We start from the raw sequence: 18,387 nt of genomic DNA, 5'->3' as shown, positions 1-18,387 counted from the left end.
AAAAAAAAAAATGGTCATGAAGAACCTAGGGGCAGGACAGGAATAAAGATGCAGATGTAGAGAATGGACTTGAGGACAAGGGGAGGGGGAAGGGGAAGCTGGGACGAAGTGAGAGAGTGGCATGGACTTATATATATTACCAAATGTAAACCAGCTAGTGGGAAGCAGCTGCATAGCACAGGGAGATCAGTTTGGTGTTTTGTGACCACCTAGAGGGGTGGGATGGGGGGGTAGGAGGGAGACGCAAGAGGGAGGAGCTATGGGGATGTATGTTTATGTATAGCTGATTCACTTTGTTATAAAGCAGAAACTCACACACCATTGCAAAGCAATTATACTCCAATATAGATGGTAAAAAAAAAAAAAGAAAAAGAAAAAGAAAAAGATTTTTCTATAAACCACTACCAGTCAGGAAGAAAGTGAAAGCTGTGCCACTCTCTTTAAGAGGAAAACTTAGGGATGACTGCGTAGCTGTTTCTTTGCTTTGTAAGTGCTGGATATAAAATTATAATTGTTGGTCAAGTTCCTTAACCTTCAGCACGAAGGATTCTATTTCAATAGCATGTTCCAAGAAAGGTTCTCTTTGAGAATTCTACAGAAGGAAGAAAGCACAATTAAAAGAATACATGAATCAGTAGTACAGTAAAAGAATAATACAACCTGGCTACATGGGGTTTCTCTTGGGATCACAAGGAAGGTTCAATAGGAAAACTATAAATTTACTATATGAAATGAATACATTAACTATATCAATTTACTACCCTATATACATTTATCCATCTTTATAGAACAAAATCCAACATTCCTGCTTTCAAGAGACATAGTATAGGAACAATGGCTACCTTCTTACGGTAAATCAAACCAGCTCTATATCCAAAGTTAAAATACTAGAAGCAAAGCATACTCTCTTTAATGTCAGAAGATAGCCACCACCTCCATTCTTTAGCAATACATTTATTAATACAGTGAGTAATTAAGCAAGAAAAAGAGAAAGAGAGGGAAGGAGGGAGGGAGGAACGGAAAATTTGTTGAACAAACACCTAAATTAAAGATCACCCAACTTTTTCTGTGAAAGACCTGAGAGTAAATATTTTAGACTTCACAGGCCATATAGTCCTTGTCTCAGTACTGCACTTAGAATGCAAAAAGAACCATAGACAATAATAAGGAAATGGACATGCCTGCACTGCATCCTGTAATTTCTATTTACAGACATTGACATTTTAATTTCATACAGTTTTCAGATGTCACAGAGTATGATTCTTTTTATTTTTCACCCAGCCATTTAAAAAATGTAAAAACCATTAGTAGCTCTTGGTCTGTACGAAAACAGGTGGGCCAGATTTGATGACCCTGCCCTAGATCACTTTAACAGTAATTAAGTCCAGGAAGAAGAACTTGGGGGGGGGTGTGTGTGTGTGTGTGTGTGCGTGTGCGTGTGCGTGTGTGTGTCTTTGGGGGTGGAGTGATCAGAGAAAGGTGATGCTGATGAAGGGGAAGAGAATTTTACTTTTTATTTTGACACAATTCCACCCTTTAAAAATGTTTTACCATAATCATGGATTAATTATACAATTTAAAAAATCTAACTATTAGATAAATATAATCTCTAATGGCCTGTTTTCCTATTTTTGGCATGGTAAGGTAAGAGGTTTTACAGAGAGACTATAAAGAATCATCAAATTATAAAAATGTTAAATTTTAAAACAGCATTTTTTATTTATTTCTCTCTTTTCCTTTTTCTCTCTCTCAGGGAAAAAAAAAGGGTGGGGGACCTGCTCTCTTTAGCTGTTAATTATACTCCTGTAAAGAGAGTAAACCTGAGGAATTTCTATTTGTTTTATATCTAATCTGCAAGCCTCACTGACCTTTCATCAAGAACAATGGTGCACACACAGTTCCTACATTCATACCCGTTCTTTCCCCACTCTCGCCACCATTTCTTTTTTTTTTTTTCTGGGTGTTGAACGCCAGCCAAACATTAAATTACCTTGGGAAGCAAAAGGTAGACGAGAAAAAAGCACAAAGGTGGTATTTGGCCTCATTCTATGAGGACACTCAATCTTAATTTAGAGAAAGAAAAAGGACACTTTTTTTTTTTTAGTGTGAGAGCATAAGAACTGGAAAGAAGCACGGATTTTTCAGACAAGGCTGTTTTTTAAGTTTGCAGGGGGACTGTGCTCTTGTTTCAATGCAGGTGGGGCTGTAGATCAGGTGTGTGTGTCTATAAATCCACACCCATTTTTAACCAGAAATATCCAGAATACACTTCCAGCAAGAGCACTGACAAGTTCAGGTAAGCAAGCAAAATTTCCAGATTACTTAATCAGTGGTCAAGCTCAGTTATATTTAAAGGATCAAATTATCGCTGTACAAAAGTGAGGTCTTCAGTAAAGCAGAGGGCAAGTTCAATGAAATAATATTTTTCTTTTTTAATGAACTAGATTTCCTTTGTTGGCTTCATACTTTTATGCTTTATGTGTATTAATGATATTATAATAAACTAACATTCACCAAAAGTGACCCTTTAAAAATCATGCTGCAAGTAACTGTTGTTCCTCCCTGTTATTTTTTTTTATTGAAGTATAGTTGATTTACAAGGCTGTGTTAATTTCAGCTGTACAGCAAAGTGATGCAGTTACACATATATATACATTTTTTTTAATATTCTTTAGGGGCCCTCTTCCCCAGGAAAGAGCACAAAGGAATGGAGTGGGAGTTTGGGGTTGGAAGATGCAAACTGGTATATATAGAATGGATAAGCAACAAGATCTTACTATATAGCACAGGGAACTATATTCAATATGCTGTGATAAACCCTAATGGAAAAGAATATTAAAAAAGAATGTAAAATCTCACTCCCAGTTTTCTTTTATAGAGAATTTTTACATAATATTTAAGTAAATGACTTACGTTAAATTACTTTTGAAAAGCGAAATACTGTGTCAGAAAATGCAAACTATCCGTGTTTGTAACACCTAATTGTAGTCTTGTGGTTATTTGCCTTCAGAGGGCAATGTGAGCTGCTCCAGGGCCATGACCATGTCATATTCATCTGTGTCCCCCAAGGAGCTTTACCCACGCATCTGATACTAGAGGATCATAACTAACTCATGTTCTGTTTACCAGGGAAATTACTCTTCTTCCAAAGATAATAATATATAAACTGATAGGCTTTGTCATAGAATATATTTACTATCTATTTTACAATTTATCAATGTCAAACAGAAAACAAATATTTTGATTTTTAAGTAGAACAATCTGACAATAATACATAGCAACTTGAAATTTGAAAAAATATTCGGTTCCTATTCATTCTAAATTTGGCAGCTTTAAAATAAGAAGATGGTGAAGTTATAACTTCTCTCTTTTGATGTAGATTCTACCTACTAATCTCTGTCTCTCTCATAAAGAACTTTTCCTAATGCTTCCTCCAGATTAACTTTTTCTTAACTCTTTACTTCTAGAGATCCCTCGGAGAATCTTAAGGCAATTAGGGGCTCTCTTCCCCAGAAAAGAGAACAAAGGCACATAAAATTTTACATACAATTCAGGGATTTTTGAGACTCCAGTAGCTCAATCATAGACCTTCTAGAAGCTCACTGGACCCAAGTTAAGGCCCTACCCTAGATGGTTGCTTCAATTTTTCCACTGCAACTTTCACTCTGACAGAGTCTGACCTCCCCACGTTGGACTTCGTTTTCCAGAGTCAGCTGTCCTTATCCCCTACTGAAATCTACCCTTTCTTTGTTTCAGTCTTTATGGTACAAGATGACGTCCATAAGGCAAAAGATGGCATGCTGAAATGTTTCACAGTATTAGTAAGTTATAGGAACTTAAACTGCGATCCTTATCAGCACCATGGTTATTGTTTAACAGGGTTTCTCAATACAAAATAATTTTAAAGTGGGTCCCTTGCAGATTAGGAAAGAAAATAATTTAAATAGGACCAAACTAACCATTTTCAATCCAGGAAAGGACTGAAGGGATGTACTGCTGGCTAGATAAAGATACTAAAATGAGAGGAATGAATTTTAAATAGGGCAGGGTTGTAAATTTAAGGGCAAAAGGCTGAGTAAATGATGGAAGGATAAAAAAGATAAGCAACTGTAGAGGAACTGAAGAGCAAGAACCTCCATATTCTGTTTTTCCTCTCAGTTCGAATTTAAGCAGTATTTGTTCATGCCTAATCTTACTGTCTTGGCAGCGTTAAAATGTCATTTTAATCTATTAGATCAAGAAGAATCAAAGGGTAAAGAATATTTATGCATGACAAACGTCACCTTTCCATTGCACTTAGCAGTTGCAAGAATACACTAGAATACCATCAGAAGGAGGCTTTGGGTGCCCTGGTCCAGTTCTCTTTCAACTTCATTGCACTACTCCCAGGATGCCAGGAATGTGGCTTTTCATCAAGTGGACATCTATTGAGTTGATTGTATTTTTACAATAATTTAAAAATAAAATGTGAAAGTTCTAGGTGGTCGTACCAAGTCAATTCACACAAGCAGAGAAATCTGGCAGCATAGGTTTGGTCTCTTAACAAATGTCTTAATGACAGCCTGAGGTAACCTACCAGATTCTGACAATTATTTTCTATCATCCAGGTGCTTCTGAGGGATTCTTGAGAAGATAGGATGTTACACTCAGCTTTGGCCCTCTGTCTCTTACTCATCACGGTTTCTTCTAACCTGGCCATCGCAATCAAAAAGGGACAAAGACCTCCTCAGACACTCTCAAGAGGTACTGGAATCTCATTTTATTTTCTGAACTCAGTCATTTGGATTGTTTTAAAATTCATCATCTCTTGCCTGTAGTCTAGTTATAAAGCCAACTCAATTAACTGAAATTTTTTGTTGTGTATCACTTTAAAATAGAAGAAAAAACAACAACAACAACATAGAGGATCAGTTAATTTTAAAGAGTGAGCCAAATGAAATGAAAAACAACAATTCGCTGCATCTTCTATAGAAATAGTGGAGAACTGGTTTCACTGCCTATAACTTTGGTAACCAGACTCCTGCAAAATGCTACTGATTGATATGTTATATTGATATCCTAAATGCAATCAGGATTCCCTCAAAATCTGTTCCAGTGCCCCGTCCTCTCTTTATTCAGGAAAGAAAATAATTTGGAATGATTTTACACTGGGGTCCCCAGAAAATTATACTTTATCTCCACCCTCCAAGAATTTTGGTTAACCAAGTGTTTGCTATGCTGACTCCAGAAAACAGCTGCACTATTTTTAGAGGACATAATCTAGATCTGTCATTGGCTACATTGAAAACATTTCTATTTTGTACCAACTGTTTTGCTTTGGCCTGAGAAACAATTATATGTTCATCGGCAAAGAAATAATTCATAAAGAAAATTCTCAGAATTGATTCCTACATTTCCAGCTACCAGAAATGGAAAGAAAATCATTTGTCTCCAAAGAGCTAATTCTAAATTAGTAACACAAACCAAAAAACACTTGGAATGGTAATGTGACTGGAGCAAACAAATGGAGATCAACTATAGCATAATTTCAAATTTTAAAATATTGACTTTCTTTCCAAGTTAATTCATCCCTTAACAGATGTATTGGGTGCCAGCCAATTGCCCGTCAGTGTTCAGCCAAGATAATTAATTCTACTTCAGTTTAAAATCACAGAAACTATAAGTCTAAAAAAATCAGTAAGTTTTTGCAAAATAAATAAAAGAGGGAAATATTTTCCTAAGTGTAATTTATCATATACCTCCATATATACACACAACAGTTATAAAACAATGAACTCAGCAGCCTTAAGGGGCCAAAGATCAAACTCACTGCCCTTAAAGACCCTCGAGGGCTGAGTTAAGCAGCATGCTGTAACTATAATTAAGGTACCAACATTCTGTGTATTCACTTCCAAATGTCCATTAAAACTATTTGGTGAATTTTATGAAAAATATACTCAATACATACAATAAATTTTAAACAACGTGATGAGTCTGTTATTTCAGTTAAACTATTTCAATAGGGGACATGACTGATAGCAGCTGGGAACTCCATTATTCAGAATTGGTTTGCATTTGGTTAAGCCTTTATCTTCTACTGGCACATAGAAAACAACTGAGAATAAGGATTTAAGGTAGAGGTGAAAGGGAAATTTGACTACAGTGTACCAAGTAGCATATGGAGCCTCTTAGAGTGCAGAGCAGCACCAGTTAAACAGAGACAGTGTTAGGGAGAAAAGAGAGTATTAACTGGAAAAAGGTAAGAAATGGTTCAATAAAAAAGTGAACCCCAAATCTTAACTTCCTTTTAAACCAAAACTGCTCTGTACCCAGCACCTGGTCCAGTGCCTGGCATATAGTAAGTACTCAATAAATACATACTGGAGAATGAATAAAATCTCAGAAGATAAGTAAGCATAGCCAGTAATGGACTATGAATTAGGAATTATGATAATGAACAGAGAACAATAAGACTGTATTGTCCTACCTTCATACACCCACTGCTAAGTGGAGCAAGGCATATAGCAGATGTTCCTTCAATATTTGTGGAACTAAGTTAAACAGGAGCAGAGGACAGTAATTCTTCCCACTGCTGACATTCTGGCATTGAATGATACTTGCAACAGAATAGGGAAATTAAGTAGGAACCTAATCTCACTGGCTGTTTCCAAAATAACTTTTATCTAATGCAAAACGTGGCATAAACTTACTACATGTGTTTGAGCAAAGTTGTAAAGAAAGTCTTTCAGGGTTATTACAGATAGGAAGTATTCCTGCTAAGGTTGGGGTACGAAGCTAACGTAAGATGTCTTCCAATGTTAGGATTCCAAAGTCAGGCAAAAACAAACCAACAACACTTCTGGTAAGAGTGTAAAATAATGCACTCACTTGGAAAAACTGTCAGAAAGTTAAAGTTAGAGTTACCATTTGATCGAGCAATTCCACTTCTAAGGATTATACCCAAGAAAAATGAAAACATATGTTCACACTGAAGTTTGCACTCAAATGTTCATAGCAGCATTATTCATAAAATCCAAAAAGTAGAAACAACCTAAACGTCCATCAACTGACGAATGGATAAACAAAATGTAGTATATCCATAAAATGGAATAACATTTGGCCCAAGAATGAAGTCCTAATACATGCCACAACATGGATGAACCTTAAAAACATTGTATTAAGTGAAAGCATCCAGTCATAAGATACATCACATCTTATATGATTCCACTTATATGAAATGTCTGGAATAAGATAATCTATAGAGACAAAATAGATTAGCCATTTCTTAGGGTTGTAGGAGATGAAAGAATTGCATGGTGATAACTAAAGGGTACAGGATTTCTTTCTGAAGTGATGAAAATCTTCTAAAATTGATTGTGGTGATGGATGCACACTATGTAAATATACAAAAAAATGTATATACTCTCAATGGATGAACTGTATTGGCATATGAATTATATTTGAATAAAGTTGTTATTAAAAAACAAACAAACCAAAACCCAACCGGCAAAAATCATGGGATCATATTTATCCTGCTTCATAATTCTGCTTCATAAGTCCTGGATATCTTTAAGCCACGGTATCAAAACCAGGAACTCCAGTCTGACAACATATGAAACTTATGAAAAAATCTGCGTCCAAAATAGCCTGCAACTATTTCTATTTTCAAATTAATTCAACCTTTTTCATCCACTGACTGAGACATTTCCTGAAAATACTTTGAAATATTTCTGGATGTTTTGTGCATTCTTCTCCTCAATGGTCTTATTCTTCAATCTCTAATACACATTCCCAACTACTCACATCATTTCTTTAAAGGCTAGCGGGGGGACTTCCCTAGTGGTGCAGTGGTTAAGAATCCGCCTGCCAATGCAGGAGACACGGGTTCGATCCCTGGTCTGAAGGGATCCCACATGCCGCGGAGCAACTAAGCCCGTGTGCCACAACTACTGAGCCTGCGCTCTAGAGCCCATGAGCCACAACTACTGAGCCTGTGCGCCACAACTACTGAAGCCCGTGCGCCTGGAGCCTGTGCTCCGCAACAGGAGAGGCCACCATAAGGAGAACCCTGGGCACCGCAACAAAGAGTAGCCCCCGCTCGCCACAACTACAGAAAACCCATGTGCAGCAACGAAGACCCGGCGCAACCAAAATAAATAAATAAATAAATAAAATTGATTCTTTAAAAAAAAAAGCTAGTGGGTTCTCTCTCTACTCGTTGTGTTCTGTTTCCCTCTCCTCCACTCTTTTGGATGCTTCCAAAACAATGCTTTTACTGAGTCTCTCAACCATGAAATTCCCACGCCAGAATTTTTTTCCCTGTTAAAACTCAAAGCAAAATTTGAAATTCTTTTTTTTTCCAATGATGTGTTATGACTTTGAAGGAGTCAACATCTCTTGGCACTCAACATTCAAGGACACTGCTCAGTATAGCCCAAAGTATTCCCGATACATTTACAAAGTATGCAAAGATTAACTGTTATTTCCTCCTGTACATTCTGAAAGTGAGAGCTCTTGCATGGTCCAGAGATGTCCTTTCAATCACCACTAATCAAAATAGCATCTACTGAACACTGACTGGGTTCAAGGCCATGGGCCTTAAGATTTAAAACATAGTCACAAAACCTCAGTAATATCACCTGAAAGAACACAACCTCTTTGTATCTAGTTATAATTATGTATCCTCCATACCTTATGTCAGAGAACTGCTTGGTAGCTTAAATACCTGTAGATAGATACCTGCTTATCACAACCCCAATTCAGAACTCTTTGGTAGTCCTGAGTTAACACATTGATTTCTCTCTTCTGTTTAGGATGGGGAGATGACATCACTTGGATGCAGACTTATGAGGAAGGTCTCTTTCATATTCAAAAAAGGTAAAACACCTCTCAGTTAACTTTGACAGATGATACAGATACCTCCTCATACGAGAGCCAAACACTAGCATGTTAGCTTTTCAGAGGATACAATAAGAATTTGCTCTGATATTGTATGCTGTTTGGACTAAGAGTTGCTATTAGAATTTTTTAATAAACAACTCTAGACACTTTTGTATTAATTTCTTAATTATCCAAGCAAGCTTTTTTATCTGAGGAATAATTGACTTAACATTATATTAGTTTCAGGTATACAACTTAATGGTTGGATATTTGTATATAAGCAAAATGATCACCACAATAAGTCTAGTTAACATCCACCAAGCAAACTTCTGAATATAAATTGTATAAACAAAACAGCATCACTCACTGGGCATTATACAAGCTTAAACAGGAATCTGACTTATAGCAGCACTTCTCAAGGCTGTCTGATCATCAGAACAACTCAGAGACCTTTTTAAAAAATCCATATTCAGGGTCAACTACTTATTGAGTATCCACTTCTATGTGCCAGGCGCTCAGTGACCAAGAGTGACGTGATTTACTAAAGATCTACTAAATCTTTGGGGATGGAGCTGAGAAACCTGTACTTTTAAAATCACCCCAAGAATTTATCAAATATCTAAAGAATGTTCAATTCAACTCTTTGAAGAAAAGATTCCAAATAAGAATTGGGTAAAACACTCTCAACACAGGACAAATATTACAAAAAAAAAAAAAAGAAGTCTACAGAATAATCTTATTTCCAAATAGAAATGTAAAAAACAAACAACATATTAGCAAAGAGCAGACAGCAGAACACTTAAAGAATATACCCTGATAAAGTGAGATTCAGGCTGGGAAAGCCAAAAGATTCAAGATTAATAAATCTATTAATTAATATTTATAAGGACACAAATCATACAAGTATCTCCTATCTCCACAAATGCTAAAAAAGCATTTAATACAATGCCAAATCCATATTTGAAGTTAAAAAACTTATCGATCCCAGCAAAAAAAGTCAACATCATGCTTACTGAGGAAAAACAAAGTATCCCACTGATGGATTCTTTAATCACCACAATTACTAACATTGTTCTGGAGATACTAACCAATGCAATTAGATGAGAAAAACTTACAAAGGAGAGAGTGAAAGAATCTTCATTTGCAGCTGATGACTGTGTTTGTGAAAAACTTGAGAATCAGCCCAAAGTATCAGAACTATGAAGATTCAGTTAAATTAGATGAGACTAAATTAATACCTAGAAATCGACAGCATTTATATATATATACATAATCAAATAGTTAGAGACACTTATAAAATACCTTATATAAAATAGCAATAAAAAAAGATGAAATATCCCAGGATAAACTTGACAGAAAATGTACAAAATCTGTATGAACCAAATGTACTAGTGAGGAAAAAAATTACAAACCTCTGTGAAGGGATATCATGTTCTTAGATAGGAAGATTCAACATCGTAAAAATGTCAATCCTCTCTACAGTTAAAAAATGTGTTGAGACAATCACAATATATTAGTACAAGTTTTTAAGTGATTTTAAAATTGAAATGGAAACATAGACAGACAAATAGTTAGGAAAATTCTGAAAAGAAATCAGTGGGAACTAGCCCTTAACCAATATGAAACATTTTAATAACACAGTATGTTACCGGTAAATGAATAGAATGGAGAGAACAGAAAACTGGATACTACAGAAATTGTTTACATGATTAAGTGGCATTTTGAATCAGGAGTAGGAGAGATAGAGTATGTAAAATAATTGTTAGAATCTGATAGCCATTTGTGAAAAATAAAAAAAATTTGGACCTATACCTCACATTTTACATCAAAATAAATTATAAAGATTAATTATAAGGATGAAACCATTAAGGTGCTAGAAGACACTATTACAAAACTGTTATTTCTTTAAATTCTTGGAGTAGGGTACAATTAGGGTGAGGCATGAGGGATGTCTAGGATGCAAAAACAAAGCACTTATGGTTTTGTTTTTGGTTTTTTTTGCGGTACGCGGGCCTCTCACTGTTGTGGCCTCTCCCGTTGCGGAGCACAGGCTCCGGACGCACAGTCTCAGCGGCCATGGCTCACGGGCCCAGCCGCTCCACGGCATGTGGGATCTTCCCGGACCGGGGCACAAACCCGTGTCCCCTGCATCAGCAGGCGGACTCTCAACCACTGCGCCACCATGGAAGCCCCAAAGCACTTAATTTTTGTGCCCTAGATGCTACTCTTGCCTCACCCTAGTCCTCCTTTAGAGTTGAGTATGGCCAAAGGAAAAAGAAAGAAGAAAGAAAAATCCTAAAATAAATGACTAATATTTTTGATTATGCAAATTTCTGCACAACCAGAAATTTATCATAAGCAAACGAAAAAGGCAAAAAATACAAAACAGAAAACTATAGCACATATTACAAGAGTGAATTTCTCTAATATACAAAGTACTCATATAAATTTACAAGAAAAAGGTCAAGTCAATGACCTTGAAAAAATGAACATAAGATAGGAAAGATAGTTCACAGAATAAAAAAATTAGTAACCTAAACATATGAGTAAGATTATTTTTTTACAGCTTTATTGACATATAATTTACATAAACATTGTGCAAATTTAAGGTGTAGAATGTGATGATTTGATGTATGTATATATTGCAAAATGATGACCACAATAAGGTTAATTATCACCTCACATAGTTAATGTGTGTGAGTGTGTGTGTGTGCGTGTGTGTGTGTGTGTGTGTGTGTGAGAACTTTTAAGATGTACTTTCTTATCAGCTTTCAAGTATACCATACAGTATTGTTAACTCTGGTCATCACTAGATTCCCAGGACTCACTCATAACTGGAAGTGTGTACCCTTTGAGCACCTTCACCCATTTTCCCCACCTCCCAATCCCCACCCCAGGAAACTACCAATCTACTCTCTGTTTCTATGAGTTTGGTTTTTCCTTTTTTTAAAATTCCAGATTCTACATAGAAGTGAGATCATATAGTATTTGTCTCTGACTTATTTTACTTAACATAATATGCTCAAGGTTCATTCACGTTGTCACAAATGTACTGAGAGCCACTTAGGTTGCTTCCATGTCCTGGCTATTGTAAATAATGCTGCAATGAACATGGGGATGCAGATATCCCTTTGAGATAGTGAAATAGTGATTTCATTTTCTTTGGGTATATACACAGAAGTAGAATTGCTGGATCATATGGTGACTATTTTTTATAAGAAAGTAAAACCACATTAACTTCCCTCTTTCACCTACTGGATAGAAGAATTAAAAGCTCAATAACCAGTTTTAGTGAGGGTAAATACTTACCTCTCACATTATCAGAGGGAATATAAATTGGTACAGCTTCTAAGGAGAGTATATACAGTGCATAAAAATTATAAATGCACATACTCTGACGCAGAAACTCCACTTCTGGAAATTAGTTACAAATATACCCACCCATGCGCAAAATTATATGTAACTAACATCATGTTCACCAAAGCATCTTTTTAAATGTCTGAAAACAATCTAAACATAAAAGATTGAAAAGAATTTAAATATCTATTTTGAGGAGACTAATAAAGTAAAGATGATCCATATAATGGAATATTATACAAAAGCACAAGGGAATAATATCCAAGATATACCATTATGCTAAAAAAGCCAAATGCAAATACATGTGTATAGCATGCTAGTATTTGTATTTTTAAAAAAGACAGGATATATATATATATATATATATATATATATATATATATACACACACATATGGACATGCATATGAACATACACAATTCATAATCATATACATTTCCATAAGTATATACACAAGCACATGCATATGCACATGTGTATTTTGTTATATGACCTGAAAAACTCTGGAAGCAAACTTAGAAAATGGTAACACTGCTTATTTCTTGAAGGCAGGATGGGAGAAAGAATTTTTACTTTTTTAACTTGTGAATTTTAAACCATCTGAATTTGTAACTTATTTTCAATGAAAACCTGTAGAATTTTAAAAGATAATTCACCAAATGATGCTGATAAGCAGCTAGGCTTGGAAGGCTCTGGTTTTAGAGCATCTCAGAAGTGCAGCTCCCCAAAATTTTTACTCTTCCTCTCACTCGAATTTCTCATAATCTGATGTGCTAGTTCATAAGATTTTTTTTCCCAATTTAAAATGCTTTATTTTTTAAATTCTTTTTAAAATTTTTTTCCTATTTAGGTTATTACAGAATATTGAGCCAAGTTCCCTGTGCTATACAGCAGGTCCTTGTTGGTTATCTACTGTAGTGTGTACATGTCAATCCCAAACTCCCAGTCTATCTCTCCCCCCACCCTTCACCCCTGGTAACCATAAGACTAGGGACCACCTGTTTTATTGATAATTTGGTCTGTGAGCTAAGGATGATTTTTACATTAAAAGAATGTTTTTAATCAAAAAAAGAATAATATCTTGTGACACATGGAAGTTACTTGAAATTCAAATTCCAGTGTTATAAATTAAGTTTTACTATAACACAGCCACTCTCACCTTGTTGCATATTGTCCATGGCTGCTTTCGTGCAATAACAGCAGAGGTGAGCGCTTGTGAACAAGACCACATGGACTGCAAAACCTCAAATACCTACCATCTGCCTCTTTGCTTTAAAAGTTTCTGAGCCCTTTTTCGGGTGTTCCTACTTCAGTGTCTGCCAGAAACAGAAGCTTTTCCTAAAACGGATTACTGTCTTGGTTTGACTGTCTGAACAACCCATTCAAAGCTGAACTATTAAGACTGAGTATTCTGTGGTCTTGAGACATTTTTCCTTGGACTCCATTTGGCCAGAAATCTGATGGAGAAATTAGTTTTCCAAGAGTTACATCAATGTCTTTCCTTACTGGGAAGAAAGGGTAGCAGTTCAGGAAATCAGAATGACTCATGCCCCTGAATTGTTCTGCATCACAGGACACCGCTATCTACCTAAGTGCAATCAGAGAAAAAGTTATCTAGTAAAAGAATTACTACTTGGTGCTTAGGAGGTCTAAGTTCTGTATGTGTCTCTAAAGAAATGTCAATGAATATTCTTAGGCTCAGTTTTCTACTAATTAAAAAGAGGTAATAATATTTCATTCATTGGATATCTAACTGCTCTTTCACCAGTAAATGTGAAGTTGTTGGCAAATGTTAGCTTTCTATGTTATAAATTTTAAGAGATAAGTTGTAGGATTTATTCTTACCTAAAATTAACTTACATTCTAAGTTTGAGGATTAAATGAAATTATTTACACTTCAAAGTGTGTAATTTAACACTTTTGAGACTAAAATTTGAAAAAACAGGATTATTCAGTAACAAGTATTTCATATGATTACGTCTGTGGTTTTTAAAAAGATTTATGCTTGATATGTATACACTCGCCTATCTCTTTTTGTACCTAGCATCCTTGCAAAATTAAAGAAACATTTTTTAAAACATATACCCAAGGCTTCCCTGGTGGCGCAGTGGTTGAGAATCTGCCTGCCAATGCAGGGGACACAGGTTCGAGCCCTGGTCTGGGAAGATCCCACATGCCGCAGAGCAGCTAGGCCCGTGGGCCACAACTACTGAGCCTGCGCGTCTGGAGCCTGTGCTCCGCAACAAGAGAGGCCGCCACAGTGAGAGGCCCACGTACCGCGATGAAGAGTGGCCTCCGCTCGCCACAACTAGAGAAAGCCCTCGCACAGAAACGAAGACCCAACACAGACAAAAATTAATTAATTAATTTAAAAAAAACAAAAAACATATACCCAAATCATAATTATTTTGTCCTTCACTGTAGTTAACTTTCTAATTTTTTCTCGTATTCTAGACAGCAGGGTAGTCAATGAGCTACCACCAAAACTTTTCTTCAGAGAGTTAAAATCAAAATGACACTGAAAAATATATAGGAAGGGAACTCTCCCTGAGACTGTTGGTAATTGTAAGTTGTGACAAGAATAAAAGGTTGTGAAAATGGTCAAATATTAATAGACTTTTTGAAAAACTAAAAACAAAAAACCTAAGTAAAAACTTCGACACTTCCAAAATTTTATACCAGATGTTTATTGGAAATGAATATTACCTTGCTCATAATATCCTTTCATCTATGGAGACAGAATTGACTTTTATTTTTCTAACTGTACTACAGTATACATAAGAACGACCTGGTAAGCTTGTTAAGCTAAGGATTCCTGGACCTCACCCCCACAGATGCTGATTGAGTGGGCCCAAGAGGGAGCCTGAGAATTTACATTTCTAATGAGCTACATTTCTGGTGACGCTGATGCTTCAGTGCTGAGACCATGTTATGATTAACAGGACTACAGACTACAGCGCTGTGATTTGTCAGGCTGAGATTTTTACTTTATGTCTCATAGAAAGTATGAGAATCTTAAATCTAATTTCACTGTACATTTTGACTCAAATTAATCACTTGGCTCAATTCCACACTCTCTCTCTTTAGTAACAAGCCACTGATGGTTATTCATCACTTGGAGGACTGCCAATACTGCCAAGGTAACTTTTGCTCCTGAGATCTTATTGTATCTCCAATATGAAGTAGGAAAGTGACCTGGTTACAAATTGTTAAGAAGGCACTCAGGAAACTCTGTTCCAGAAAAAAAGGGACAACTGCTAGAGTACCACCATTTTACTAAGGTGCTTAAAGACTACAATGATTGTTAGTAATCTGAATATATTTCTATTGTATGTCTTTTAGAATTTTATATCCTTCTTCCTCCCCTGCCCCCCAAAAAGGTAGGAAAACTGGCTGAAAGAAGATGCTGTTTTAACCAATGAGTCAATGAATTACATGACATTATAAAACTGGTGATTTCATCAATGTGATTCTCTCTTGACGTCTTCTTGAATAGACTCTGTCCCTCATTGCTTTCCAATGAGAGATGAAGTGGCAATGGGCCAATGAACTATTTACATCCAAGTTACAGATGCAAACAAATACAAAATACTAGCTTAATTTTGCTACATTATATTGAAGGCATCTTGATCCTTGAAACTAATTGACATTATGTTTTCTCCCACAGCACTAAAAAAAGTGTTTGCCCAAAATAAAGAAATACAAGAAATGGCTCAGAATAATTTCATCATGCTGAATCTCATGGTACATGACCTCTACAATGTTTTCTTAATATCTCAATTCAGTGGAAAAGCTGAATCTCTTTTTTTATCTTTATTTAAAGACAAAAAGAGCTATAAAGTATTAGTGAATATAGAATGTTATATAGAATTGTAAGAGGCCAAAATATACAACTTACTGAAAGGCTTGTTTACATAAAATATTTTTAAATCAACTGTTAAAAATAATCCAATCCAATAACATTCTTTTTTTTTCGCCTTTTTCCTAGCATGAAACCACTGATAAGAATTTATCACCTGATGGACAATATGTGCCTAGAATCATGTTTGTGGGTAATTGTATAATCTCTTTTCATCAGATTTAGAAAATCAGTAGCCTTCTTGCTTTTGTTTACTTTTAAATGCTAGTTCAAGTACTATTCCTTTTAAAGGGAAGTCATTAGTAACCCAGTCAATAACAGTTCTTGTTCGGTCAACAATCAAACTCATTATATCTATAACTTGCAACTTATAAATATTAAATTTTAATTTTTAAATTAACTGATGCTATGAAATCAATATCCCAATGTAGTTTCAGTATCATTCTCTAAACTATTATATGTTGACAGAGACCTGTGACACACTAAAATGAGAATTCAGATTAACTCATAATGAATTCACATGTATGAAAACTGATTTTGCTTATAAATTTGCTTAACGTTTGTTTTAGAGTAAGAGGCAAGAATGATTTTCAGAATATTTTAAATAATATGTAAGGGACTTATTTTTTCTTGGCAGATCCTTCTTTAACAGTAAGAGCTGATATAACTGGAAGATACTCAAACAGATTATATACATATGAACCTCAGGATTTACCGCTATGTAAGTATTCACAAATTATCTTGAACAGTGACACTAGCAACACCTGACTATTAGAAGGGTCACTGATACCCTACATGGGTGCTTCCCCACAAACAGTGCTACTCACACATCACAGTCCCTGGAGCTGGTAGTGGTGATAATGGTTAAACGCAAACTCTTAGCTCCCATCAAAATCAGAATTTCTGGGGCACCTCAGAATTTCTTTTTTCAACAGGGATCTCTAATAGTTCTTGTGATCACTAAATGTTAACACCACCAAAAAGAATAGAGTACACGTGAAAATTAAACCTTAAGAAAACCAGTCCATTCTTCTGGTATGAAAGATTATATGTGATTTCCTCAAAGTGACCATAATTAAATCTTCTCTCTTCCTTTAATGCCTATAAGCAAGGAGATACAGTCTGACTTGGGACTTTCATTTTTACAACATTCACTATCAACTATGTTTAATAAGATAGCTATGCCTGTCATATCCAGCAATACTGCTACAAAATAATCAGTTAACAAAATAGATACTCCCTCAAAATCCCTTTGATAAAATTTTTTAACATTAAGTTAATTAACCAGCTCTGAATGGTCTAATTCTTAAATTTACACGTACACTTTTATCATAATATTCTTTAAGGTTGCAGATAAATCCCCAAATCTTTATAGCTGTTAATTTTAATGGGCCAATTTTAGATCCAGGGATTAATTTAAAAATTTGATACTCTCATTTACTAATAGAATAATATATATTTACTTCTATTACAGTGATAGAAAACATGAAGAAAGCATTAAAACTTATTCAATCCGAGTTATAATGTATTACCTCTAAGAGGTCAAATGTCACGAAGAAAAACTTCTGGCTAATTGACTAATACTAATGAGCGGGTAAATGAATTTTGTAACATTACCATTTAGATTTTTAATGTGTTTGAATATTCTTAGGAAGGTAAAATTATATTTCAATAAATATCAAAACTGGAACATGACAATATTGTGGTTTGATTTCTGCCTGCATCGGTAGCAAAGAAAGCTTGCTGATCGTTATAGTGGAAACAGGAAGACCTAAATAAGAGGTGTCTACACTGCTTGTTTCTATTTCCTCATCTATCATCCATTCCACCAAGTAATCTAATCTTAATTCTGATCCCTCTATTATATCGAACCTGCAAGTTTAGGTCATAAATGATCTGCATGTTGCCAAAGCAAATGGATGCACCTCTAGCCACTTATTATTTAACTTTTAGCAGCATAACTTTTAGAGTTAACCATTTATTTCTTTTTTTTACTTTAAAACAGACACTTAAAAAGTAATTACAATAAATTTAAAATATATTTTAAAACTTTAAATACGTTTTGCTTAATTACTGGGTGGATATTTAACACTTTTAATCATTTTAAGAAGAATGTAACTGCCTTCATAATATTAAAGAATACCTCCAGTTAACTAGCAGAAGAGGAATCTATCCATTCTGAAATTATTAAACATTCAACCACCAACTCAATTCTTCACAGGAAGCTTTTGGAGGATCACATCCACGTCTTCTATTCCTTTAAATAACACACACACAAAAATCCTAATTTTTTTTTTTTTTTTTTTTTTTTT

General features: G+C 35.1%; 1 protein-coding gene across 1 annotated transcript; it reads left to right on the top strand.

Annotated features, from left to right (window-relative positions):
• The first annotated feature begins 4,637 nt into the window (after positions 1–4,637).
• AGR3 (anterior gradient 3, protein disulphide isomerase family member) lies at positions 4,638–17,599 on the top strand. Its single transcript, XM_007121192.1, has 7 exons — positions 4,638–4,743; positions 8,793–8,856; positions 15,304–15,356; positions 15,884–15,960; positions 16,205–16,268; positions 16,713–16,796; positions 17,550–17,599. Exons 1-7 carry the CDS (start codon positions 4,638–4,640, stop codon positions 17,597–17,599), a joined length of 498 nt encoding a protein of 165 aa, XP_007121254.1.
• Positions 17,600–18,387: the final 788 nt, after the last annotated feature.

Source organism: Physeter macrocephalus, chromosome 5 (assembly GCF_002837175.3).
Source record: "Physeter macrocephalus isolate SW-GA chromosome 5, ASM283717v5, whole genome shotgun sequence".
NCBI classification, from domain to species: domain Eukaryota; kingdom Metazoa; phylum Chordata; class Mammalia; order Artiodactyla; family Physeteridae; genus Physeter; species Physeter macrocephalus.
Note: the sequence above shows the minus strand (reverse complement) of the source record. Positions and strands in the feature narration are given on the sequence as shown.